At 41.1% G+C, this 27,208-nt stretch overlaps 1 protein-coding gene across 1 annotated transcript in view; it reads left to right on the top strand.

Moving 5' to 3' along the window:
* The window catches only part of LOC126161588 (glutathione S-transferase 1-1-like), a 50,835-nt gene that overhangs the window by 18,466 nt on the left and 5,161 nt on the right, over positions 1-27,208 (top strand). Inside the window, exons 3-4 of the mRNA XM_049917533.1 lie at positions 2,706-2,847; positions 22,806-22,973. Of these exons, the coding sequence (XP_049773490.1) occupies positions 2,706-2,847; positions 22,806-22,973 (310 nt within the window). The remainder of the gene's footprint in view (positions 1-2,705; positions 2,848-22,805; positions 22,974-27,208) is intronic.

Here is a 27,208-nt window from a genome sequence, read left to right on the forward strand (position 1 = left end):
ACAGCGCTCGTCCGTCTCCGCACTAAGAGATGGCGCTGCCATAGAGGCGGACCAAATTCTGCTTCTGCCGATGCGCGTATTAATATGTAACACAGTCAATGAGATTGCTGCTAACATAGAACCTTTTCTCCTCGCGGTTCACACTCCCGCAGTGATACATGAACGCACGAGTTATTATAATGAGTATACAGACCTCCGATGACCAGTCTGCACCAGTCTGTATGAGTTCTACATTTGTCTGTACCAGTCTATAGTCAAGATTACCATATTCCTGTACATAGCCATGAAGATAAATGTATAGACACTTTTGTCAAGTATCAGAGATATATGTGAGAATAAGATTAACGTACCAATACCAAAGGAACTTCAGATTGTCAATTGTAAATAGCATCCAGAACCAAGTTAAGTAATTTTTATGCTTGTTATTATTTTAATACCGTATTTACTCGAATCTAAGCCGCACTTTTTTTCCGGTTTTTGTAATCCAAAAAACCGCCTGCGGCTTAGAATAGAGTGCAAAGTAAGCGGAAGTTCTGAAAAATGTTGGTAGGTGCCGCCACAACTAACTTCTGCCGTCGAATATATGTAGCGCTACGCAGGCATGCTTTGCAAGCACAAAGATAAATACTGGCACCAAAACCTCTGCGTCAGTAAATAAATTTAAAAAAAGGTGGAAGACGAGCGTTTTTCTCCGCCCCGAGTTTCGACCACTGCATTTTCATACATTATCCAACGAAGTAAATACAAATTCCGTATTGTTCATCTTCGAATGTAGCACAATTTCAGTGTACTACGAAAATCTGACTGGCAAGACTGTTTGGGATGTTTGTCAATATGGCCAACTCTACGTTCTGAATTTTTTCCTACCTGTGAGAAGAGATGTTTGCTAATAGGAACCTGAAGAAATGTGAATCACATGCAGTATTCTCTGCACCATAAGAAAGAATACGAATATAAACATTTAGCCATGTATTCTTTCGTGTTTGCTGCTATCTCATTTAAATCCTGTCTGCCTAATAAACTACAAAACTAGTGTGAGACAGCAGCAAACGCGGAAGAATATACATACCATGTCATGTTTATATTCATATTATTCTTATGCCTAATAGTGATACAGTCAGAAATGAAGCACGGCACTTGACTAGATTTTCAAATCTAAGATGACTCTAATTTCTGTGCAGAATGTAATGTACTAAAGAGGCATCTGCAAAGATTTTCAAACGGAGAAAAATTTTCGCTAAACTCTCATTCAGAACATCATCTGTCATACACAGTCTATTATTTGGTTCTTGTTGATCATTATCAAAGAAAGCAGCAGTGTAACTAACAACAAATAGCAGTCTCTTGCTATTGTTTCGCTAATGTGACGATTCTTCTCTCTCTCTCTCTCTCTCTCTCTCTCTCTCTCTCTCTCTCTCTCTCTCTCGCGGCGGTAGCGCGCACACAAAAGCAAGCCATGCCGCGAGCGGTGATAGGCCGTAAACACTCATTATCAGAATGCAACGAACAATGCAGGACACAGTACAGTAATGCATTTTCAGCTTAGAGTGACGTAAACACCTATAACAAAGAGAACGGCACTTATCAGATCAAAGAAAAATAAGCAATAAATTCAAACCAGACGAAGTGCGTGAAAAAGGAAGGGTACCTGTATAAATGCGGACGGAGCGCCTGATGCATAGCAATGGCTACCTGGTAAGCTTAACTGCTAAGCTTACGACTCAAACCAAACTACTGTAGCTGTATCGTCATTCATTCGACCTAAATTGTGTCTCATATTACAATGGACCAACTTTGTTTCGATTTGGAGGTGCGGCCTAAAACTTTTCTCTCCCCTTGAATTTCGAGTCTCAAATTTCAGGTGCGGCTTAGATTCGGGAAAATTTTTTTTCCTTGATTTCAAGTCTCATTTTTCAGGTGCGGCTTAGATTTGAGTGCAGATTAGATTCGAGTAAATATGGTAAATGTGTGTGAAATTTGATCAAGTTCTGTTTAAAGTTGGTCACCGTCAATCTGCTACTCTAAGCGTGCAAGTGGCATTTCTATCGTCTGACCTAACGGCAGAAGGTAAACACGCCACGTTAAGACCACGAGACATATTGCTGACACCCACCTACTTCGTTAGAGTGACAAGCCAAATAATCTGATGGTGTGTGTACTGAAGGTCTTACAGTATGCACACCACAATTTGCAATTATAGCTGAGATAAAAGAAAATTCGAGGATGGCACTTAGTGCAGTCCAGCAAGAGACATACCAAGACTGCTTCGAGAAGTGGAAACAGCATTGGAAGCAGTGTTTCAATTGTGTAGCAGAGTATTTTTAAGGAGACCATGCAAAATGAGTAAAAGATAAGCATAAAAAAATTTGTGGACAAAGTTCTAAAATATTTGAACAGACTTCGTATATGGGAATGTCATACAGCTCTTGAAGGCTGTGCAGACAATATAGTCACTTTCCAAAGAATGGCATCAGATTTATTTAGTATATTATGCTGTAGAATTAATACTCGTGACACAGTCAAGGTGTACAGGACATTTTGGTATAGTGTGCATGTATAAGAAACTAATGACATTCACAAAAAAAAGTTTGAGGTAGTAAATTTCTTTGAAATCACTGTTTCCTTAAAAAAAGTAATTTTCTCTTCTAACTTGCATTGATTTTTATATGAAAGAAATGTTTCTGATGAATTATCATTTTATATAGCCGTGCTATAGCTGCTTACTTAGTGGACCAGTATGCCAAAGATGATTCTCTGTATCCCAAGGATGCTAAGAAGAGAGCTCTTGTGAATCAGAGGCTTTTCTTTGATCTTTCAACACTTTATGATGCCTTTGCTGATTATTATGTAAGTATCAGATTTATAGGTTAAGAGCTAGATAGTTGTTTTTCATTGATTAAACGTAGAGAGGGTGTGCGGATATCTGTGAAGTTTGATTAGGATATTATAAAAGAAATGCAAAGTCTACACATTTAAAGAAATGTAGATCAGCATTTAGCCACAAGCTTGCATAACAAATATTGTATACAGGCTAGGCATACTGATTAAGTGGAACGTAGTGACCATTCTGTAACAAAATCATTTTATTGTATTTCTCGGCAACATATCATGCAATAGTAGACTGGTTCTTCTTCGTGTTAAGTTGGCATCAAATGCTTTGAATCTGTTACATAGTAACACGGTAGCTAAGAGAATCCAAGAAAGGCCTCTCTAGCCTGTTCAGTTTCTAAGTTACTGTGTAACAGATTCAAAACCTCTGACTTACTAAGGTGTCAAAACCAGTCATTATAGTATTTTTATGACCCAAAACTGTGAGATACAATTAAGGAATTTAACTAGTTTCTTACTGATGATAGTTTTCCACCCAATTTATTCTACTGTTTTCATGTAACCTGCCCAGTGCTCAGTTAAGCTAGTTACAAGGAATATAAATAAAACCAACTGGATCAAGAACAACATTTATGCAAGGGTAAAACTACATTTCTTCAATACAGTGTTAAAAGGCAATAAAAATTGTAAAATAGTAGCTACATTTAAAAATTACCACAATTTCTATATATATGATAACACTGTTAGGGAGGGAGAGGTGAAGAGCACCAATGCTCTATATTACTACCTGTCCAAAAACTATTTCTGTGATAGTTCATTTCAATGTTAGCATTTCAGTATTTTCTTTCTTCATTGTTGGTCATTTATTTCCTTTGGGTTTGTTTTGCTACCAATAATGTGACACAGTAAATCAGTGGTTAAATCCCAAGGTCAGGTATTAAATACCCAGTTGATGGTAGAATTTTTTCTGTCACTAATCGAGATTATTTGTGTTTGTCGAAAATGCTATGTTTTACTGTTGTTCGTGAAGTATCATTGCCCAAGGTGTGTAACAAGGTAGTGACTGATACACACAGTGGAATAACAGGTGGTTGCTTATTGACCATAAACTAAGTAGAGCTTTAGAGGACAAAGGTCCACACTTGATTACAACTGAAATGTCCTTGTGTGGTGATGCATAGTGAGTGCCCATTACAATGAAGTCCATGATTGTTGGTAGTGGGTATGAACAGGGAGGTGCCATGGATGCATAGTGACAAGATCCCTCAAGGTTATGAGGTATTGGGAAGTTCGGGCATAGATCCAGTGGAATGAGGGCTGATGGAGGTCTGAAGTCTAAGATCAAGCAGCTGTGATCCTGATGAAGATGCAAGATGGCTGTGTCTGATGGGTAGTGGCAGGCATGGTCCAAAGCCTAGGCTTGAGGCAGAGACTAGTGGTTGGTCTGGTGCCTGTTGATCAACTGTTCACTGAGGGGCTGAGTGGCGATCTAAGCACCCACGAGCAGAGGAATCTGGTGTGGTGTCATGTGGATACATGACCTCGTTCACACTGATATGTGCCTGGGATTGCAGCACTGTTTACTATGATCTGCATGCGACGTATCACATGGCTTGCACTCCAGATGCTTTGGTTGCTGAAGGAGGCTTGCTGGTAAACAGCTCTGTGATTTTTCTCTTGACAAACCACATCTCGCACTTAGGTAGTGGCCATGTCCGGCCCACAAAGTGTATCTGCAAGTGTGGGGGCCAAATATGAGGCACAGAGCAGCCTCAAGAGCAGACTGGAACAAAACAGGATAGTCAGTCAGTGAACACACAAAAAAATTGATCCCAATGAAAGAAGCAAAAGATTCTGCATAAGGGACAGCAACTGGCCACTGTAGGTGGTGAGGAAGGCAAGGTAGGCAGGGCCGGCAGCAAAGTGTTCAACAAGGCACAACAGCAGGGGTGGCTGGCCGCACGCTGGAACAGCTGCAGAGGAGGCGGCAGCAGCACTGTTAGTGGTGACTGTCAGGAGTGACATTGAGAAGGCTGGCCACAACAAGGGGTGGAGACAATTGCAGAGGAGGCCACAAGAGAGATATGACAGTGGCGCAAGTGGTGACGATGACTGGGAAAGGTGTTGTGAGGGCCGTCTGAGATACAGCAAGCAATGATTAACGGGCTGGACGTGACAGGCCAGTGAGTGAGCAGACAGTGTGGGCTGGCTGCCTAAAGGTCAACGACGAGTGGGTCAGAGTCCGATGGCATCATGTGCAAGGACTGGACCAGTACCAGAGGAATGTCTGGTGGAGAAGTCTGTGAACAAGAATGGAGTGCAGCTTGGCATGACAACATTTTAAACAAGCTGGATGGCAGGGGGCCCAGCTTGCCATACAGAAAACTCCTTGATGTCCTGTCCAAATACTGTAGGAAAAAAAGATCCTTGTGAACCTGAGTGATGCCCTGCAGCAGGCCTTGAATTGTACAACCTCTGAATGAAAGTATTGGAGACACTGATGGATTGCTTGACCCCTGACTTGGAGGGCTGGAGGAAGTGATAGTTCCTGGCGATTGAGAATACAATACAAGTGAACTAGAACCTGAATGAACACAGAAACATAAGGTATTCACAGACCAACAACACAAAGTAAGAGAATGTACATTGGAAGAACTCATCACCAGATCACCCGAACTATGCAGAAGAGAGAACATTACCAAGAGCTTACATCTGCTGAGAAGTGTGAAGACAAGTTGCAAAGGGACACCTACCAGAATTGAGACAATCAAACAATTGTACAGTAACACTGACTCAAACAGTTGAAAAGTCCATGTCTGGTACACGAAAAGTCCTGGTCCAGTGCATGGTTGGAAGAGTAGTATTCTCTTACCGAGGAGTGAGACTTGGTGAAGTGAGACACACATGTTACAATGACAGCTGTTTATTACAAGAACCAAACCAGATACACCTCCTGAGAGTAATGTCTGCACATGGGAACAGCAATGTCTTGAGATACAGGGAAGATTAATAATGACACAGCCTAACAAGGCGATGAGCTTGTAGGCAGCCTCCCGATGAACAGTACGTGCTGCGACAACACTGTCCTACAGGGAAACGTGCTCATAGGCAACCTATTGGTAATGACATGGTCCCCCAAGGAGATGAGCTCACAAAAAGTGACAACAAATATGGCCATACAATGCCCTCAGAGCAGCTGGCAGAAGCACAGCATTGGATATGGATCACAATGAGGGCAATTCGGCACCTTGGTGGACATTGAGAGTGGCAGTGGCAGTCGTGGACAATAGCAGAAACTCAAAGCGGCTGTTGGTTGCTCAGAGCTCAGGAGTAACTGTGTCTCCCTGGACAGATCGCTGAACTAAGTACACATCTGCGGAAGCATACACACAAAGTATTATATTTACACATGACCATGCAGTCATGAATTAGTGCCCGCAACTGCAGCGCTGTGTGTTGTAATTTGCACGCCATGTAGTCTCAAGGCACTGTATCCCTGGGCACTGTAGTGGCTGTTGGTGGTTTGACTGTACATAGTGCCGTGCCTTTTTTATACAAATTAACACCTAGATGAGGCAGGGGCCATACCTAACATGCAAAACATACACATTAAATGTTTTGGCTAAAATATGCAGGGGCCAGCCCTGTATACACAACATCCCTCCCCCTTAAAGAGAAAGAGATTGTGCAACCATCTCGGAGAAGTGCTGCATACAGGGGAGGAGGCACTCCACTGCTGCCAGCACTGACTGTCCGAGCAGCTGCAACAAAACAACAGTACATCAGCCATTGTGTAAACATGTGTTGGAAATGATCAACATGTAACTAAAGATTTTAACAAAACATTTCATTCCACAAGCATTGAATATAACCAGAACATCATGCACAAACAGAACCCCAGACATGACATGAATATTTAAACAAGAATGCAAGATACAGTGAACAAGAGTGCTGAGCATGTGGTGTCGGACCCATGACATCTGATACACAAGACTAGAAAAAGCACACAAACATTGCATAAAAAAACTCAGCACCAGATACATAAATACGCTGAACTAAACTACTAAGAAACACAAGAAAGTGAGCCCAATGCAACACACACAGAGCTGGTGATGTGTAGACATAGGGCTGATGTCATCGCCAACTGGCAGGGCAACAACATGTGGTCTGGCCTTAAGAGGGGTGGCACCAGTAGGAGTGCCGAAGAGAAGAGGACTGGCCATAACAACGCTGATGCTGATGTAAAAGCTGGCAAGGGCTGGCCCAAGGGTGGTGGGACTGCCACCATAGAACTGAGGGCCACTCAGTAAAACAATAGTGCACACGATCTGACTGAAGGTGGTCCAGATTGCCACACACAAAACTAAATTTCTGGTCGTCCTATCCAGACATTGTACATGAACAGGCTCACTCAAAGATTGTGGGTAAGAGCCCATCATTAACCAAGACCGTATCACAAGCACTGCTCGGCCAAAGGCAAATTTCACAACAAAAATGCACATATAATTGTTCAACTAACAACCCAAACTCTTATGTTATCCAGACAAGAGCCTGGGAAAAATGCATTGTGCACAGAAAATTTCTGCACCCACATCGGCAGCAAATGAGCACTATGTTGTGTGTCTTGTGGTATGTAGGCTACGAAGTGTAACTCCAACTGTTGACGGTACAGGTTCAAGTCCACATGAAAAGGCGGTGCAAGCCTGAGTGAGCTAAGTTACGTCCTGCCTATGAATTTGCTGCTCCTGTAACTGAGTGACTTAAGATAAAGACAGCTCTGACAGTTTGACATCCATGATAAAGGAAAAATGGCACTCAAACCTTAAGTGAAAAAAAAAAACCCTTAGACCATCAGCATCAACTAACAGAATTCACACTCATAAAACATATGAACAAACTACCTGAACTCTGCAGAAAAGGCAATTACTAAGAAACCTGGTTCACGAGCATGCATAGATGAGAAACCAGGCTTGGTTATAAAAATCATTGAATGCGACACCACTGCCTACATACTATAGCAAAACAAAACTAATACACAGCAAGTAGTACTAAAACACATGTGAAGAATACAGAAACATGAAACCCTTTACCTCATTGTCAATGAAGCATATGGCTGACGAGAAGACATGAAAACCCACTTCTAACACATGAGCAAAATAGGCTTGTTGCCAATGAAGTACAGTGGACTAGCGAAGAGCTCTGAAACATCTCACAAAACCTTTCACCCTGCCACAAGTGAGGTACTGCGTATGAGAGAAGAACACTAGAAAACTACATGAAACCTTTTTTTTTTTTTTTTTTTTTTTTTCCCCCCCTCATTGACAATGTGCTACCCTCTTACTGAGGAATAACGTCTACACATCTTGAGAACAGCAGTGTCTGCAGGAGCAGGGAAGATCAATAATGGCACAGTTCCACAAACAAACTGATGAGCTTGTAGGCAGCCTCCAGATGAGCAACAAGTGCTGTTAGTAATGACTCAGTCACATGAGACAGTGAGTTGTGAGCAGTCACAATTAATACTGTAAAGTGGGGCCCTCTGAGCACCTGGCAAAAGTGCGGTATCGGATATGGCTCACAACAAGTGTGACTTGGCACCTCGGTGAGCAGTGGGGATGGCAGCAGCATGTGTGGTCCGTAGTGGAGCCTCCAGGTGGCCGTTGGTTGCCTTGAGCTTGGAATGTAACTGCTTCTCCAGGGATAGAGCACAGACTTAAGTACCTGCCTGAGGACAAATACGTCCATGTGGATATAAGTTAGTGCCCATGACTGCAGCGCTGTCGACTGTGATTTTCACGTCATGTACTGGCAATGCTGATGCTCCCGAACATTGTGGCAGATGCTGGTGTCATGACTACACAGTACCTTGGTGCCTCTTGTATTCCAAATTACCTACAAGGTGAGGCCTGCACGACATACATGTAAATGCGGTGAATGAAATATGCAGGGGCCACTACTTCATACATCACAGAAACAGTGCATTTTAGTAGGATCTGAATACAGAGTGGTGCAACACACTAAAATGACTATGTTGCCCCACCAAGGTGAGTTAACACACGTACAGAACTGAACAACTGAAAAAAGGATGAAACACTTCTCCAGCAAAAATGAATGAAGACACATCGGGAAACACTAAAACACACCCAAAGAAGGGCAACATTGCGAATGGTTTGGTGGTGGGGAGACGGGTAAGACAAAACCAGGAGCTGGCACTGGAGCAAGCAAATTTTGAGCACGTACTGTACTGAGAAACCACACATGTGGCATGAAACCATCATCATCACCACCACCACCTGTTAACATGTATGACAGACAAGTGAAGAGCACCGTAACACAAAACATTATCCTTGTTGTCCTTTGAAGTATCCCTGACCAGGTGTTGTACCCAGGTAATGATTAATATGCACATTGGAATAACAAATGTTTGTTTATTGACCATGAACTAACTCAGTACAACTTTAGAGACTGAAGGTTCATACACGAGGACTACTGAAATTTCCGTCAGCGATGATGCATCATGCTTACCATGACAACATCCACAGCTGTCAGTAGTGGCGATGAGCCGGGAGTTGCTGTGAATGTGTAGCAACATCGTCCCACAAGGCCATGAGCTGGTGGGCAGTCCAAGTGGAGGTCCAGTGGAAAAGGGTCTTCCACAGTGGCTGTGATCAGACGGCACCGTCTGATGGGTAGTGGTAGCGGCAGGTGTTGTGGTCCGAGGAGTAGGCTCAAGGGTGGCTGGCAGTCACTCTGGAGCCCGGACCTGATCTGCCATCAAGTAACCTAAGTATCTGTGAGTAAAGGAATGTCAGAGTGCTGTCACTTGGTCGCACAACCATTTGGATGCAAATAGCTGCCTGTAATTGCAACACTGTTTACTGCGACTGGCACACCACATATTGTCATGGCTTGTGCCTCCAAAGCTGTGGCAGCTGCACGAAGCCTCTACATGATGTTTGGTTGTCAACTTTATGCAGTATTCTTAGAGCACACTTATGTAGAGTAACAGCTTTTTTGACTGTAGTTGCATTGACCCAAATGATCATGGCACAGGATCATACTGAGTGAAACATTGCTAGTGACACCTGTTCTACTGTATTGTATTGGCAACAGACAGATTAACCAGTTTTTATAAGGCTGCTGTTACATTATGGAAAGAAGAAAACCTAAAAAGGATTGCCAAAGTTTGTTTTCCAAAGTGGCTATTTTAACTGCAATTACTTTGTGTATTAAGAAGTTATGTTGGTCATGTTATTGCAACCAAATGTAAATTTTATTCTTCTCTAACATAATATTAAATATAATGTCATTAGTTACAGAACAACAGTTTATGAGAAAAATCTGCTAACATGCAAGACTTAGATTAGCAGAATCATGGGCCAGTACTGTTTCACTCCTCCTGTATCAACTGCATAAATTTATCCTATGTAACTGTAGTCCGATTTAAAGTAGCTGCTTCCTCCAGCAATACACCAATGGGAGCCAGCATCAACTGCTCCCACTGTGTTGCCTCTTCAATTACCGTGTTTACTCGAATCTAACCCGCACTCGAATCTAAGCCGCACCTGAAAAATGAGACTCGAAATTCAAGGGGAGAGAAAAGTTTTAGGCCGCACCTCCAAATGGAAACAAAGTTGGTCCATTGTAATACGAGACACAATTTAGGTCGAATGAAAGATGATACAGCTACAGTAGTTTGGTTCGAGTCGTAAGCTTAACAGGTAAGCTTTATCAGGTAGCCATTGCTATGCGTCAGACGCTCCCTCCGTATTTATAGGGGTACCCTTCCTTTTTCACGTGCTTCGTCTGGTTTCAATCGATTGCCTATTTTGCTTTTATCTGATAAGTGTCGTTTTTTTTTTTTTTTTTGTTATAGGTGTTTACGCCACTCTAAGCTGAAAATGCATTACTGTACTGTGTCATGCATTGTTTGTCGCATTCTGATAATGAGTGGTTACGGCCTGTTGCCGCTCATGGCATGGCTTGCTTTTGTGCGCGCTACCGCTGCTTACAATTTAAAAAAAAAAGACAGGAATCGTCTCATTAGCGTAACAATGGCAAGAGACTGCTATTTGTTGTTACTTACACTGCTGCTTTCTTTGATAATGGTTAACAAGAACCAAATAATAGACTGTGTATGATAGAACATGTTCTGAACGAAGTTAGGCAAAAATTTTTCTCCGTTTGAAAATCTTTGCAGCCACTTCTTTAGGACATCAAATTCTGCACAGAAATTAGTCATCTTAGATTTAAAAATCTAGTCAGTTGCCGTGCTTCATTTCTGACTGTACCACTATTAGGCATAAGAATAATTCGAATATAAACACGGCACGGTATGTATATTCTTCCGCGTTAGCTGTTGTCTCACTCTAGTTTCGTAGTTTGTTAGGCAGACAGGATTTAAATGAGATAGCAGCAAACACGAAAGAATACATGGCAAAATGTTTATATTTGTATTTTTTCTTATGGTGCAGAGAATACTGCATGTGATTCACATTTCTTCAGGTTCCTATTAGCAACCATCTCTTCTCACAGGTAGGAAAAAATTCAGAACGTAGATTTGGCCATAATGACAAACATCCCAAACAGTCATGCCAGTCGGATGTTCATAGTACATTGAAATTCTGCTACATTGGAAGGTGAACAATACGGAATTTGTATTTACTTCGTTGGATAATGTATGAAAATGCAGTGGTCGAAACTCAGGATGGAGAAAAAAGCTCGTCTTCCACCCTTTTTTTTTTTTTTTTTTTTTTTTGACGCAAAGGTTTTGACGCCAGTATTTATTATTGTGCCTACAAAGCATGCCTGTGTAGCGCTACATATATTTGACAGCAGAAGTTAGTTGTGGCGGCACCTACCAACATTTTTCAGAACTTCCACTTACTTTGCACCCGATTCTAAGCCGCAGGCGGTTTTTTGGATTACAAAAACCGGAAAAAAAGTGCGGCTTAGATTCGAGTAAATACGATATGCAAATCATTGTGCCTGCCAGTTCACAGAGAGCCATTGCAGGAGAAGATTGCTGTAACATTTATTTTCACATCCATTATGATGTGCTACATAAGTAGTTGAAAGGTGGGCGTAGGGAAAGCGCAATGAAGGGCTATACCATACATAAATTTCAGGTTTTTTATGTGATATCTGAAGACAATAGAAAATTTAAACTTCATAATTATTAAATATTGACAAAAATTGCAAGAATAAATGTTGTTTCATGAATAATTTACATATCAAACATGATGTGATACACAAAATTGGAAAGAGACATTACCAAAATAATTGCATTGAGCTCAGTAGTTATCTAGATACACAGAGATTCCTACATCATATGAATATCAGATATTTTATTTGATGTTTGTAGGAGGTATATACTTAGAGGGATTTTCTTATTCCCATGAAAAGTGCAGCATTGTGGCAGAGTCCTGTGAGCATTACTTGTTGTGACGTCACCACATGTTTCGACCTTAAATGTCAAATGCCTGCTAATAATTGAAACCATACTATGGTTCATAACAACACATTTTAGTTTAATGAAAATTTTGAATGTTTCGAGGGTGGTTTGAAAAGTTCTCGGAATCACCACAAGTATTGTATTTGCAACAGACAGATTAACTAGTTTTTATAAGGCTAGTGCAACGAGTTGTTCACATGATATTCATTCGACTGTTGCTTGTAAACGAGTGCCACATCAGTGCTGTTGGAAGAGAGCTATGGCGGTAACACGGCTCTGCTGTTGTTCCCGTGTAGTGACTTGCATAGATCGAAAAAATCGAGATTCGAGCAGTGATTAAGTACTTCGTAAACAAAGGTATGATAGCAAAGAACATTCACGCTGATTTCCAGATTACACTGGGGAACACTGCTCCTTTGTATTCAACTGTTGCCAAGTGGACAAATGAATTTAAATTTGGTTGGGAGAGCTTAGATGATGATCCGCGCAGTGGTCGGCCTAGATGTGTCTACCCCAGAAATCATTGCAAAGTTGCGCAAAATGGTCATGGAGGATCACTGATTGAAAGTGAGAAAAATTGCTCATGCTTGACAGATGTCATCTGAAAGGGTGTATCACATTTAATGGAAGAATTAGAAATGAAAAAATTATCTGCAAGATGGGTGCCGTGACTCTTGATGCGCACCTGCACACATGTGCTGACGCCTTGGCAAAATTACATGAACTAAGGTATGAATTATTGCCACACTGCCTTATTCACCTGATATTGGTCCGTCAGACTTCCATATCTTCCCAAATCTGAAAATTTTTCTTGGTGGACAAAGATTCACTTCAAACGAAGAATTGATAGCTGGAGTTGACAACTGTTTTGCAGGCCTGGAGGAAACTCATTTTCGAGATGGGATCAAGGCACTGGAACATTGTTGGACGAAGTGCATTAATCTACAAGGAGACTACATTGAAAAATAAAAAATATTTCAGTGATGTTAGTACTTTTTTTGTATTCCGTTCAAAGAACTTTTCAAACCACCCTTATACTTCAGACTGTGTTTGTACTAAGTGATAATAGTGCCCAGTCTCTAGTGAATGAGACTGGAACTGAAACTGAAAGTAGCAAAGCAAAAACCAAAGTTCTTAAATGTTCCTTTACAAAGGAAAAATCAGGAAAATTACTCCAGTTTAATTCTCGCGCCACTGTAAAGTTGAATGACACATGTATTAGTGTCAGTGGTGTTAAGAACAGCTGAGTTGGTTAAAACTGAAACAGGCTCCAGGCCCCAATGTAATCCCTGACAGATTCGATACTGAATTTGCAGCTGAGCTAGCCCCTCATCTAACTAAAATATGTCATACATCCCTCGAACAAAAAACTGTGCCCAGTTTTTGGAAAGAGGCGCCTGTCTACATGAAGGGTAGTAGAAGTGGCCCACAAAACTACCATCCAATATCCTTGACATTGGTTTGTTGTAGAATCTTAGAACATATTCTAAGCTGAAACATAATGATGTATCTTGAACAGAATGGTCTCCTCCATGCCAACCAGCAGGAATTCCGAAAATATCGATCTTGTGTGACAATTCACGCTTTTCTCACATGACGTACTGAAAGCTTTGGATCAAGTCAATTGTGTAGACGCTGTAGTTTCTGACTTCCAAAAAGCATTTGACTCACTACCACCCCTACGCTTATTGTCAAAAGTATGATCATGTGGCGTATAGAGTGGAATTTGTGACTGGATTGAGGACTTTTTTGTAGGGAGGATGCAGCATGTTATCTTGGATGGAGAATCATCATCAGATGTAGATGTAACTTCAGGTGTGCCCCAGGGAAATTTGTTGGAACCCATGCTGTTCATGTTGTATATTAATGATCTAGCAGACAAAATTAATACTAAAATCAGGCTTTTTGCTGATGATGCAGTTGTCTGTAATGAAGTACTATCTGAAAGAAGCTGCATAATTATTCAGTCAGACCTTGATATGATTAAAAAGTAGTGCAGAGATTAGCAAGTCGCTTTAAATGTTCAAAAATGTAATGCACTCTACAAAATGAAAAAAAAAAAAAAGTAGTATCCTATGACCATAATATCAATAAGTGACTGTTGGAGTTGGCCATCTCATATGAATACCTGGGTGTAAGACTTGTAGGTATATGGATAGGAATAATCATATAGGCTCAGATGGGGGTAAAGCGTGTCGCTGGTAGACTTTGGTTTAGTGGTAGAATACTGGCGAGTACAATCAGACATTACTTACAAATCACTCGTGCGACCAGTTCTAGAATATTGCTCAAGTGTGTGGGACCCATACCAGATAGGCCTAACAGGGGTTATCGAATGCATACAGAGAAGGGCAGCACAAATGGTCACAGGTTTGTTTAATCCATTGGAGAGTGTCCCAGAGATACTGAAGGCACCGAATTGGAAGACTCTTAAAGATAGACGTAAACTATCCTGAGAAAGTCTATGGGTGTCGTACCAAAAGTAAGGTTCCCGGTGAGCTACAGCCTTGAGGGAAGGTGTAGGCTAAATCCAACAACAGTGCCATGCACAGTGCTTCCCCCATTCTTAAGCCCGCCACCCGTGATTCGCTACATAACTTAGTGTTGGCTTGGCAACCGCCGCTCCCGCCAAGTGCGAAGTTCGAGCAGTAATCCGGTTTCTCCATGCAAGGAAGTTACCACCCGTGGAGATCCATCAGCAACTGACTGACGTTTATAGTGAAGGGTGCATGTCCATTCAGCACATCCGCAAATGGTGCAGGGCTTTTGCTGAGGGACACACGGAAGTCCATGATGAAGAATGGAGTGGATTTTCAAGAAGATTAACAGTGAGCTGCTTAAATTGTAAGACATTTCCAGGGGCAGATGTGGACTCTGACCACAATCTATTGGTCATGAGCTGTAGATTAAAACTGAAGAAACTACAAAAATGTGCTAATTTAAGGAGATGGGACCTGGATAAACTAAGCCAGAGGTTGTACAGAGTTTCAGGGAGAGCATAAGGGAACAATTGACAGGAATGGGGGAAAGAAATATAGTAGAAGAAGAATGGGTAGCTTCGAGGGATGAAATAGTGAAGGCAGCAGAGGATCAAGTAGGTAAAAAGACGAGGGCTAGTAGAAATCCTTGGGTAACAGAAGAGATAGTGAATTTAATTGATGAAAGGAGAAAATACAAAAATGCAGTAAATGAAGTAGGCAAAAAGGAATACGAAGTCTCAAAAATGAGATTGACAGGAAGTGCAAAATGGCTAAGCAGGGATGGCTAGAGGACAAATGTAAGGATGTAGAGTATTATCTCACTAGGGGTAAGATAGATACTGCCCACAGGAAAATTAAAGAGACCTTTGGAGAAAAGAGAGCCACTTGTATGAATATAAAGAGCTCAGATGGAAACCCAGTTCTAAGCAAAGAAGGGAAAGCAGAAAGGTGGAAGGAGTATATAGAGGGTCTATACAAGGGCGATGTACTTGAGGACAATATTATGGAAATGGAAGAGGATGTAGATGAATATGAAATGGGAGATATGATACTGCATGAAGAGTTTGACAGACTACTGAAAGACCCGAGTCGAAACAAGGCCCCGGGAGTAGACAATATTCCATTGGAACTACTGACTGCCTTGGGAGAGCCAGTCCGGACAAAACTCTACCATCTGGTGAGCAAGACGTATGAGACAGGCGAAATACCCTCAAACTTCAAGAAGAATATAATAATTCCAATCCCAAAGAAAGCAAGTGTTGACAGATGTGAAAATTACCGCACTATCAGTTTAATAATAAGTCACAGCTGCAAAATACTGAAGCGAATTCTTTACAGACAAATGGAAAAATTGGTAGAATCCGACCTCTGGGAAGATCAGTTTGGATTCCGTAGAAATGTTGGAACACGTGAGGCAATACTGACCCTACGACTTATCTTAGAAGAAAGATTAAGGAAAGGCAAACCTACATTTCTAGCATTTGTAGACTTAGAGAAAGTTTTTGACAGTTTTGACTGGAATACTCTCTTTCAAATTCTGAAGGTGGCAGGGGTAAAATACAGGAAGTGAAAGGCTATTTACAATTTGTGCATAAAGCAGATGGCAGTTATAAGAATCGAGGGACATAAAAGGGAAGCAGTGGTTGGGGAGGGAGTGAGGCGGGGTTGTAGCCTCTCCCCAATGCTATTCAATCTGTATATTGAGCAAGCAGTAAAGGAAACAAAAGAAAAGTTCGGAGTAGGTATTAAAATCCATGGAGAAGAAATAAAAACTTTGAGGTTCGCCGATGACATTGTAATTCTGTCAGAGACAGCAAAGGACTGGGAAGAGCAGTGAGCGGAATGGACAGTGTCTTGAAAGGAGGGTATAAGATGAACATCAGCAAAAGCAAAACAAGGATAATGGAATGTAGTCGAATTAAGTCAGGTGATGCTGAGGGAATTAGATTAGGAAATGAGACACTTAAAGTAGTAACGGAGTTTTCTATTTGGGGAGCAAAATAACTGGCGATGTTCGAAGTAGAGAGGATATAAAATGTAGACTAGCAATGGCAAGGAAAGCGTTTCTGAAGAAGAGAAATTTGTTAACATCGAGAATAGATTTAAGTGTCAGGAAGTCATTTCTGAAAGTATTTATATGGAGTGTAGCCATGTATGGAAATGAAACATGGACAATAAATAGTTTAGACAAGAAGAGAATAGCAGCTTTCGAAACGTGGTGCTACAGAGGAATGTTGCAGATTAGATGGGTAGATCACATAACTAATGAGGAGGTATTGAATAGAATTGGGGAGAAGAGGAGTTTGTGGCACAACTTGACTAGAAGAAGGGATCGGTTGGTAGCACATGTTCCGAGGCATCAAGTGATCACCAATTCAGTACTGGAGGGCAGTGTGGAGGGTAAAAATCATAGAGGGAGACCAAGAGATGAATACACTAAGCAGATTCAGAAGGATGTAGGCTGCAGTAGGTACTGGGAGATGAAGCAGCTTGCACAGGATAGAGTAGCATGGAGAGCTGCATCAAACCAGTCTCAGGACTGAAGACCACAACAACAACAAACAACAACAACTGCTCAAAGATCAGAGGGTCACTGTCCTTGAACTAGTCGAACGCATTCCTGAAGCTTCCCGTGGCACAATCGAAAGAACCTTAACAGAAACGTTGGGTTATCACAAGGTGTGTGCTCACTGGGTCCCCCGGATGCCGACTGACGGACACAAGAAGCAAAGCCTTGACTGTGCTCGCAAGTTTCTTCAACAATGTGAGGGGGGAGGCAACAAGGAGAAGTTGTTGGGCTCTGTAATCATGAGAAATGAAACGTGGGTGTTTCATTACACTCCTGAAATAAAATAACAATCTTGTCAGTGGCGCCACTCCGTTTCACCACCACCAAAGAAATTCAAACAAATGCAGTCGGCAGGAAAGGTTATGGAGTGTGTTTTGGGATTGGAAGCGGGCACTCCTCATCGATTTCATGCAACCTGGGATGACAATAAGTTCAGACAGATATTGTGAAACATTGACCAAATTCCGGTGAGCAATCCAGAATCACCAGAGAGGACGACTGACAGAGGGAGCAGTGCTTCTTCACGACAACACTTGACCCCACGTCACTCATCAAACACAGGAACTTTTGAAGAATTTTGGGTGGACTCTTATGGCCCGTCCCCCATACAGCCCTGACTTGGCCCCCAGTGATTATCACTTCTTCCCCAAGCTAAAGGAACACTTAAGTGGCAAATGCTTCAAGAGCAGCAATGAAGTCTGAGCAGAGGTCACATGCTTCCTCAGCGGGTTGGTGGGAGACTTTTTCAACTTAGGAATACAAAATCTGGAGCACTATCTTCAAAAGTGTTGTGAAAAAAATGGAGATTATGTTGAAAAATAGACAAAAGTGTAAGCTTTTCAGCAATGCAAAAATTAATAACAATAAACAATGTTTTCTATTTGTATAAATATGGGAATCTTACTTTTGGTACAACCTTCATATTAACAAAGTTTCAAGAAACTGCTTTAAATGATTACTATCCCCTAACATATCACTCAAGTAAGGTTTTTGAAGATAAGATTAGAATAACTGCTGGATGCACAGAGGCATTCAAACAATAATTCTCCATACATAAATTGGAACAGGAAGAAACCCTAACAACTGGTACAATGAGATGTACCCTTTGCCATGCACCTCGCAGTGGTTTGCAGAGTATAGATTTAAATATAAACAATGAAAATATTAAAGGTACCTAGCCATGCATGTTAATGTGCTGCTTATATGATGGGAAGGGGAACTGGCCCCAGATGAAATCCGCCCAGTAGATAAATAACAAGGGTCATGTGCCAGCCAGCCTGGATCTGGTTTTTAGGGGGATTTACACATCTTACTAGATGACTACTGATTTGCTACAATAGTTTCACCTCAGTTACATGATTCACAAACATTAGAAAAATAGAAACTTCTGTTCATTTTCACATGAATAACACTAAACACAGATTGTTGAGGTACGCATGTTCCATCCTGCCTAGGTAAGAGGGTGGGAGCAGGAGGGGCATCCGGTCACCCCTTAAATTAACCAGCCAAATACTTTGATAACCATTCTGGCCATGCACCAGTGTGGGACAAAGGCACCAGAAGAAGAACGAATGGAAAGAGTAAAAGTAACATCTCTCCACGGAGTTCAGTCATCAGTGGGTTCAGAAAATAGGTTGTAAAAGGTAATAACTTTTGGACACATCTTAAATTCCGCAACTGTCCTGCCTCATTCTTTGCTTGCCCCTACCATACAACCACCTCCACCCCATTACCCTAACTTCACTCATCTCGCACTCACAACCCTCGTTCCAGCAGTTTTCCTCTGTTGTAGCTTTTCCTCCCAGTCTACTCCTCCACATCATTGTGTGCTGCACGTACCTCTTCCTGCTTATGGCCACAACAAGCTCACTGTATTCATATCCCATCTATCTGCCACCCACGCCCTCCCCACCGTCAGACAGTATTTTGTAACCCTTCTTCCTCTTCCCCACCTCATTTCTCCCCTTGCCACACCTAGCACAACCCCTCACCAAGCAAGGTGGCACAGTGTTTAGCACCCTGGACACACATTCGAGAGGATGACTGTTCAAACCCCCATCAAGCCATCCTGGTTTAGGTTTACTTTGATTTCCCTAAATCACTTCAAGCAAACACCAGGATGGTATCTTTGAAAGGGTGTGGCCTATTTACTTTTCCATCCTTCCCTAATCCAAAGGGACAGATAACCTCTCTGTTTGGTCCCCTCCCCCAAATGAACCTACCAATCGCAACCCCTTGCAGTGCATGTGTACACTATTAGCCCTGAAGAACAACTTGACCAAGCTACCAAATTTCTAAGTTTTGTTTGTGTTCCAATTGATGGCTCAGCCCGTCAGCTGTATGGTAACTAGTTACTTTTATTCTTTCCATTATTTATATTCCACCAAAGACTATCCATTACCATATTGATAATATATAATTAACACAAAAAATACATACACATTGAAGGTAAGATCTGAAATACATCATAGCTAATAACTGCCCTTAAGAAATCAATAAAACTAATGTCTTATTTAGAAATATTACTTTGTCTTGTGTCACAAACTTTTATTTATTATTATTATTATTATTATTATTATTATTGCAAATGTGAAAAAAGGAGTTCAGAAGGACAACCAAGCATAATTTCCAAAGTATCATGAAAGGCTTAAACCACTGACTAGTAACAGGCAAACAACAGAAAACCCAGGATGGAATATAAGAATATTATAAAAAGCAAAGTTGCTACTCAGCATATAGGGGAGATGCTGAGTCGCAGATAGGCACAACAAAAAGTCTCACAATTAAAGCTTTCAGCCATTAAGGCTTTCGTCAAAACTAGACGACAGACAGATGCGTGGGCACGTGTCCGCGTGCGCGCGCGCGCACACACACACACACACACACACACACACACACACACACACACACGCGCGCGACTGCAGTCTCAGGCAACTGGAACCACACTTTGAGCAGCAGCACCAGTGAATGATGTAAGTGGCAGCTGGATGGGGGTAAGGAGGAGGCTGGAGTGGGAAGTGGGAGGGATGGTATGGTGGGGGGTGGCGGACAGTGAAGTGCTACAGATTAGATGGAGGGCAGAGTAGAGGTGGGGAAGAGGGGGAGGGGTGAAGTAGCAGAAAAGGAGAGAAATAAAAACACTGCGTGTGATGGTGGAGTGACAACAGTGTAGTGCCGGAATGGGAACAGGGAAGGGACTGAATGGGTGAGGATAATGGCTAACGAAGGTTGAGGCCAGAGGGGTTATAGGAGCATAGGATGTGTTGCCACTTGCGCTGCTCAGAAAAGCTTGTGTTGATGGGAAGGATCCATAGGGCACAGGCTGTGAAGCAGTCAAGGAAATGAAGGATAACAGCTTGTTGGTTGTCGTGCCTACATAGAATGCAGCACAGTGGTTGCAGCGTAGCTTGCAGATCACATGACGAGCTTCACAGGTAGCCCTGCCTTTGACGGGATAGGTGATATTAGTGATCGGACTGGAGTAGGTGGTGGTGGGAGGATGTGTGGGACAGGTCTTGCATCTAGGTCTATTACTAGGGTATGAGCCATGAGGTAATGGATTGGGAGCAGAGTTGTGTAGGGATGGAAGAGTATATTGTGTAGGTTCATTGGACAGTGGAATACCACTGTGGGGGGGATGGGAAGGATAGTGGGCAGGTCATTTCTCATTTCAGGGCACAACAAGAGGTAATCGAAACCCTGGTGGCGAATGTAATTGAGTTGTTACAGTCCTGGGTGGTACTGAGTTACAAGGGGAATGCTCTTCCTTGGCTGTATGGTGGGACTTTGGGAGGTGGTGGGAGACTCGACAGATAAGGCGCAGGAAATTTGTTTTTGTACAAAGTTGGGACGGTAATCAGTCAGTGAAGGCTTCAGAGAGATGCTCGGTATATTGTTAGAGGGACTGCTCGTCACTGCAGATGCGACGACCACAGGTGGCTAGGCTGTAAGGAAGGGACTTCTTGGTATGGAACGAGTGGCAGCTGTCAAATTGGAGGTTTTGCTGGTGGTTAGTAAATTTGATGTGGATGGAGATACTGATGTAGCAATCTTTGAGGTGGAGGTAAACATTTAGGAAGGTCGCTTGTTCGATCCAGATAGCAAAGTTGTCATCAATGAATCTGAACCAGCTGAGGGGTTTAGGATTCTGGGTTTTTGGGAAGGATTCCTCTAGATAGCCCATGAATAGGTTGGCATAGGATGGTGCCATGCAGGTGCCCATAGGCCATACCCTGAATTTGTTTGTAGGTAATGCCTTCGAAGGAGAAGTAATTGTAGGTGAGGATATAGTTGGTCATGACGACTAGGGAGGAGATTGTCGGTTTGGAATCCATCAGGCGTTGGGAAAGGCAGTGTTTAGTAGCGATAAGGCCATGGGCATTAGGAATGTTAGTGTACAGGGAGGTGGCAGCAACAGCGACGAGTAGGACACCGTGTGGTAAAGGGACAGGAACTGTGGATAGTCACCAAGGATGCCCCGTTGTGGCCAGTTACTGTGCCCCCACTGAGTGAATCTCTGCTTTCAAAGACCAGCCCCTTCAACCTATTACACGGAACCTACCCTCCTCTATAAAAGATACCAACCATTCCACCACCGACAAACATTCAAAGTCAAATAATAAAAAACCCACCAAAAACATGATTCAAATGAAAGTAGTGGCATACTCATAAAATTAGCCTTTTCAGTTGATGCCAATTGATCCAGGTGCAGTTTGTCCAAATTTGACAATAGGTATTCATTGAATCTATCACAGAATAATATGTATACAGTAGCTACATGGAATTTAGTATTAACTACAGTTTGCATTCACAAGATGATATTATAAAAGTATTATTTGCTATTATAATTATGTGTGTCCATAAATAAAAAAACTGCACACATTGAACTAAAACTTAGCCAAGCAATATACTAAAATATGTAGACTTGTAAAACAGATTATAAAGATTAAAATGATTTGTTTACCAAATCAAAATACTTTGGATGGCAGATCCGTCTTGCTGGAGAACCAGTAATTTGATTTATATGAGGCAGGTTGTTTGCTGCAAAACTAAAAAATAATAATAAAAAAATAAATCAATAAAATTTGAAGGTAATGTTCTCTACACTGGCACCATCTGGCAGCTGAAACTTGCAGCTTTGTGAAATTTGTGAGCCAGGCTGGTAGTTGACACTCTGAGTAGGCACACGTTTTTATTCCTTACATTGGACCTTTTTTTGCAATTTCTAAGTTTGTGGTGAGTGAGTTTTTATAATTATGTTTTAACTTTGATTTTTAATCTTTTGTAGCTTGATGTTGTGTTACAAACACATGTTGCTTGTTATTTTCCTGTATTCTTAATTGCAGGTATCTGATGATGGCAGATGCCAAAACTTAGTAAGCGACTAAGACAGTTATACACACAGAAGGGAGATTAATGTATTCTGTACCATTACATTGTATTCATGGTACTAATGACAGAAATTTCTTTGCAGTACCCAGTATTGTTTTATGGAGCACCAAAGTTTGATCCAGAAAAGTTTAAGAAAATAGAACAAGCCTATGATTTCCTAAATACTTTCCTCGAAGGAAAGGAATGGGTGGCTGGAACGTCTATGACTATTGCTGATTATTCCATGGTATCTTCAGTTGGCACAGCAGAAGTAAGTACTGTTTGTGAAAAATTAGTCAGTGAGACTGTTTCATTAAGCTGGTACATTTCTACATCATTCAGTTATGAAACTTTTTATTCACTGTTATCAACAAAGATAAATTGTAGGAGTGTCTTCTTTGTTTGTGCAGGGTCCTCATTTAATTTTATGTTGTATTCTTGATACTCTTTTTTGGAGGTTTTATTTATTTATTTATTTATTTATTTTTGTAGCAAAATTCCTGTACTGAAAGCATTCTGTCTGTAATGCTTCTGTGTCACAGAAAGAATAGCTTCTTGTCAGTCAGATGTTATTTAGGCTATGCGGTTTTTATAGTAAAACTTCTATCATTGAAAGAATAGTTTCATCATTATTGGTAGAGCATTAAATAAAATAACACATAAATTATCATTCTGTGGGTAGTGATATTAGAATGTTTAATTTTTGTGATTTTTTGCGATTCGTATGAATGGTGATGAATATTTAAGAACATTTTCATTAATTAGTCATATAGAGTAATGTTATGTAGAATTGTAACTTTACTTTTGCTACTCTGAGCCTCATCATCATTCTCGCAGAAAAACAAGCATGCTGCTGTTAGAATTTGCTGCTGTGTGTTCAGTTCTGTTTGAGCTGTCAGTGTAAGCTGAACCTTCTGACTGTATTCTGGAATGAGTCTAATAATATTGCAGGGTTAATATGCGATCTCCCACTTCACTCTATATCACACAATCAAATACTAAATTGCTTCTAAACAGATAATCATATTTTTTTACTCACCTTCCACACTGAAAATATTCATTTGTTTTGTAAACCAACCAACACATTTCACACTATAACAAGATAATGTACACACAGGACATAAATGGGCTCTGTTCTTAACAGTTCGAGGGTTCTAAATACATGGTTCCTCACATTAAGAAGTGAAAATGAAGAGAATGCTTTGTCAAGAAGCAACCAGTAGTTGCAGAAAATAAGTGAATCAGAGTGAGGCCACTTGGTAGTATTTCAGAGAATTTGTTATACATGATGTGTTAAAAAAGTAATGGGAATTTTGTAATTTTGCATGTTGTGTTAATCTGATTTGTGCAGTTTTGTCATTGTTGTGGTGCTAAACATGTTTACATTATCTGCAGAGTGTTAGCACATCAGATATTTAATTTTTTGTCAGCTGTGAAAAAGGTTACATGTGTTTTTGCATCAGCAGTTATTTGTTATATATAAAAATGGACAAAGTATTTGTATTAAATTGTGCAGTATGAATGGAATAAAATTGAAGTTTTTGGAATTTTAAATATTGCTTTTGAATGAAGAAAAGTCTGGGATGGAGTAACAACAATGAAATGGGATAGATTGCTCTTCTTCACACAAAGGGGGTGTTGAGTGGCAGACAGGCACATTTAAAGTACATTTAATTGGATATCAAGCTATTGGACCAAGTCCTTCCTCACCCATATTGCACTGTATCCTTGTCCTTCCCTATTTGCACCCCCTTGTCACCTGGCTCATATCTCTCTGATAAACCCGGATGTAAGACATGTTCCATACATCTTCCCATTACCATCTGCTCCATCGTTTTCACAAACATCTCCAACCCAATCAAAGGCAGGGCTACTTGTGGAAGCAGGCATGTTGTCTGCCGTTGGCTACAAACATTGTGGCATTCTACATGGCCAAGTTGTCTGTCTGCATGAATGGATACCACCAAACTGTGACCAAGAGACAGTTGGTCTTCTAAGTTCCTAAGCATGATACACAACACGGTGTGTTGACTGCTTCATAGGCTGTGCCATAGGCTGTGCCCACTAGCATAAGATTCTCTGAATTGTGCAACTAGGAACTCTCTCTCTATAACATATTCTACATTTCTGTAACCTCCTAGCCTTGACCTTAAACAGTCCCCATCCCACCTGCATCTATCCCCTATCCTGCTCCCATTCCCGTCTCTCGTATGCCTGCTGTGCTCCCAGTGGTGTAGTCATTTCCCCCCCCCCCCCCTCTCTCTCTCTCTCTCTCTCTCTCTCTCTCTCTCTCTCTCCTCTCTCTCCTCTCCCTTTTATCCTTCCAAGCACAGCTTCCCGATGATGCACCTGACAACCCTCCATCCTGTCCCCACAATGTCCCTGCACCCTCACACAGGCATCACTATAGCATCTCCCCAGCCCTAAGCTGGTGCCCCTCGCCAACCCTGTCCATTGCCTCTTCTGTACTGCCACTACCTACCCCAGCCAAGATTGCTCTCATTCCATTCAGATCTTAGCACCCTAGATCACAATGGCCCTATGTTTGTGTGTATTTGTGTTTTCTATGTCTGAGGAAGGACTTTGTCTGAAAACTTAATCTACTTTTGTATGCACTTTATACGTATCTCTCTACTGCTCAGTGTCTCTTCTGTGTGGTAAGTAGCAGTCTGTCATACTTCAAATATCGCTTTTGGTGAATGTGCTATGAACAAAACAATGCTTCATGTTAGATATACAAGTAAGCCATTAAAACATTGTAGATGACTAGGGCTGTGGACACTCCAGCACATTAACAACAATGGAAATATGGAAAAAATGAAAGTGATTATGATTGATCACCAAATCAGGGAAGTTGCTCGCTGATGATGATGGCACATCAGCAGGTTCATGTGATGCCATTTTTTCATATGTTTTAGATATGAAATAAGAGATGGCAAAATTTGTTCCAAAATTATTTAATTGTGAACAGAAACTACAGTGAATGCAATTTGCTTAAGAGTCACTAGATGAAGTGAAACAAGGTTATCTGTGTTTTGGTAGTTCCAACATCGTAGAGTCAACAGTGATGCAGAACTATTGAAACATATCATAAGATGTGATGAAACACGTCTTCATGGATATGCATCAAAACTGAGACTCAGTCATCCCAGTGGAAGAATTGTGGATTGCAAAGACCAAAAAAGCTCATGTGTGGTCAGATATGAATGTGATGCTTACTCTGTTTTTCGATTTTAACGTGTACTGCACTGATGGGTTCTTGCCATAGCGACAAATCATTGAGAAGAAGTACTACTTACATTTGCTTGAAACAATGTGGAAAAATGCTTGAATTTGTGGCAAAACAATTAATGATTTCTGCATCACAGTATTGCAGCTACTGACACTTTGCTGCTTGTTTCTGAATTTTTTGCCATAACCAATACTGTAATGATACCCCGGCCTCCATAGTCACCAAATGCGGCCACTTGTGACCTTTCCTGATCCCAGAACTAAGGAAAACATTAAAGGGTTGTTGTTTTACAAGCATAGTTGAGTGACATGGAGTTTCTAGATTACTATAAAAATACAAAAGAATAAACAGGAAGATGTTGCTAGCAGCAGAAAAGTCATGAATGAGAGAATCGCATACAATTTGGGCAATGACAGCAAAGCAATCTGGACAGTTGTTAAGAAAGGAAATGGAGAAAGAAATCAGAGAGAAATAAATTCCAAGTAAGGGACAGAGGAGCGTTAATTTTGTATCCCAAGTAAACCGAGCTAGATGGATTTCCAGTGTGTAGGCTCAAGGAATTCATTGATAATGTGAAGGGGCCCGTAACACACATTCTAAATTAATCTTTCATTTCAGTTACCTTTCTGGAATACTTAAACAGACTGGAGTTTACCAGTACACAAAAAGAGTGATACTGAGAACATAGAAAATGTAGACTGATATCACCCTATCTTCATTTTCAGAGATCATATAAACAGATGTGGAAGATAGACTTCTTGACTACGTTAATAATATAATTTGCTAATAGAATCACAATTTGAATTCAGACTAGCAGTAGTTCAGAAACAGCAATAGCAGAATTCACTAAAAGCATAATGGGGGCCCTTCTGTTTGCTGACAGCAGCAACAAAATAATCACAGATATGTCACTAGAGCTAGCCAAGCTGATGCTAATAGAGTACATATATGGTTAGAGGAGAATAAAGTAACACTTAACATAAAGAAGACAAAAGTATACATTTCTATACAAAGAAATAACAACAACAACAACACTGAATTGATTGTAAATCATGAGTCGCTAAGCTGTGTTAACTAACACAGAGGTTTTAGAAATGGATGTAGATAACCAACTGAAGTGGTGGACAAAAAGAATCACAGAAAGGGTTTCTGCCTCATGATATGCTCTGTGGGTACCAGCATCAGTGTGTGATAGTAATTGATTGAAAGCAACTTATTATGCATATATTCACTCAGTCACTAGATACGGTAAAATTTTTTGGGGGACGGACAGA

This window comes from Schistocerca cancellata, chromosome 2, assembly GCF_023864275.1.
Source record: "Schistocerca cancellata isolate TAMUIC-IGC-003103 chromosome 2, iqSchCanc2.1, whole genome shotgun sequence".
In the NCBI taxonomy this organism is placed as follows: domain Eukaryota; kingdom Metazoa; phylum Arthropoda; class Insecta; order Orthoptera; family Acrididae; genus Schistocerca; species Schistocerca cancellata.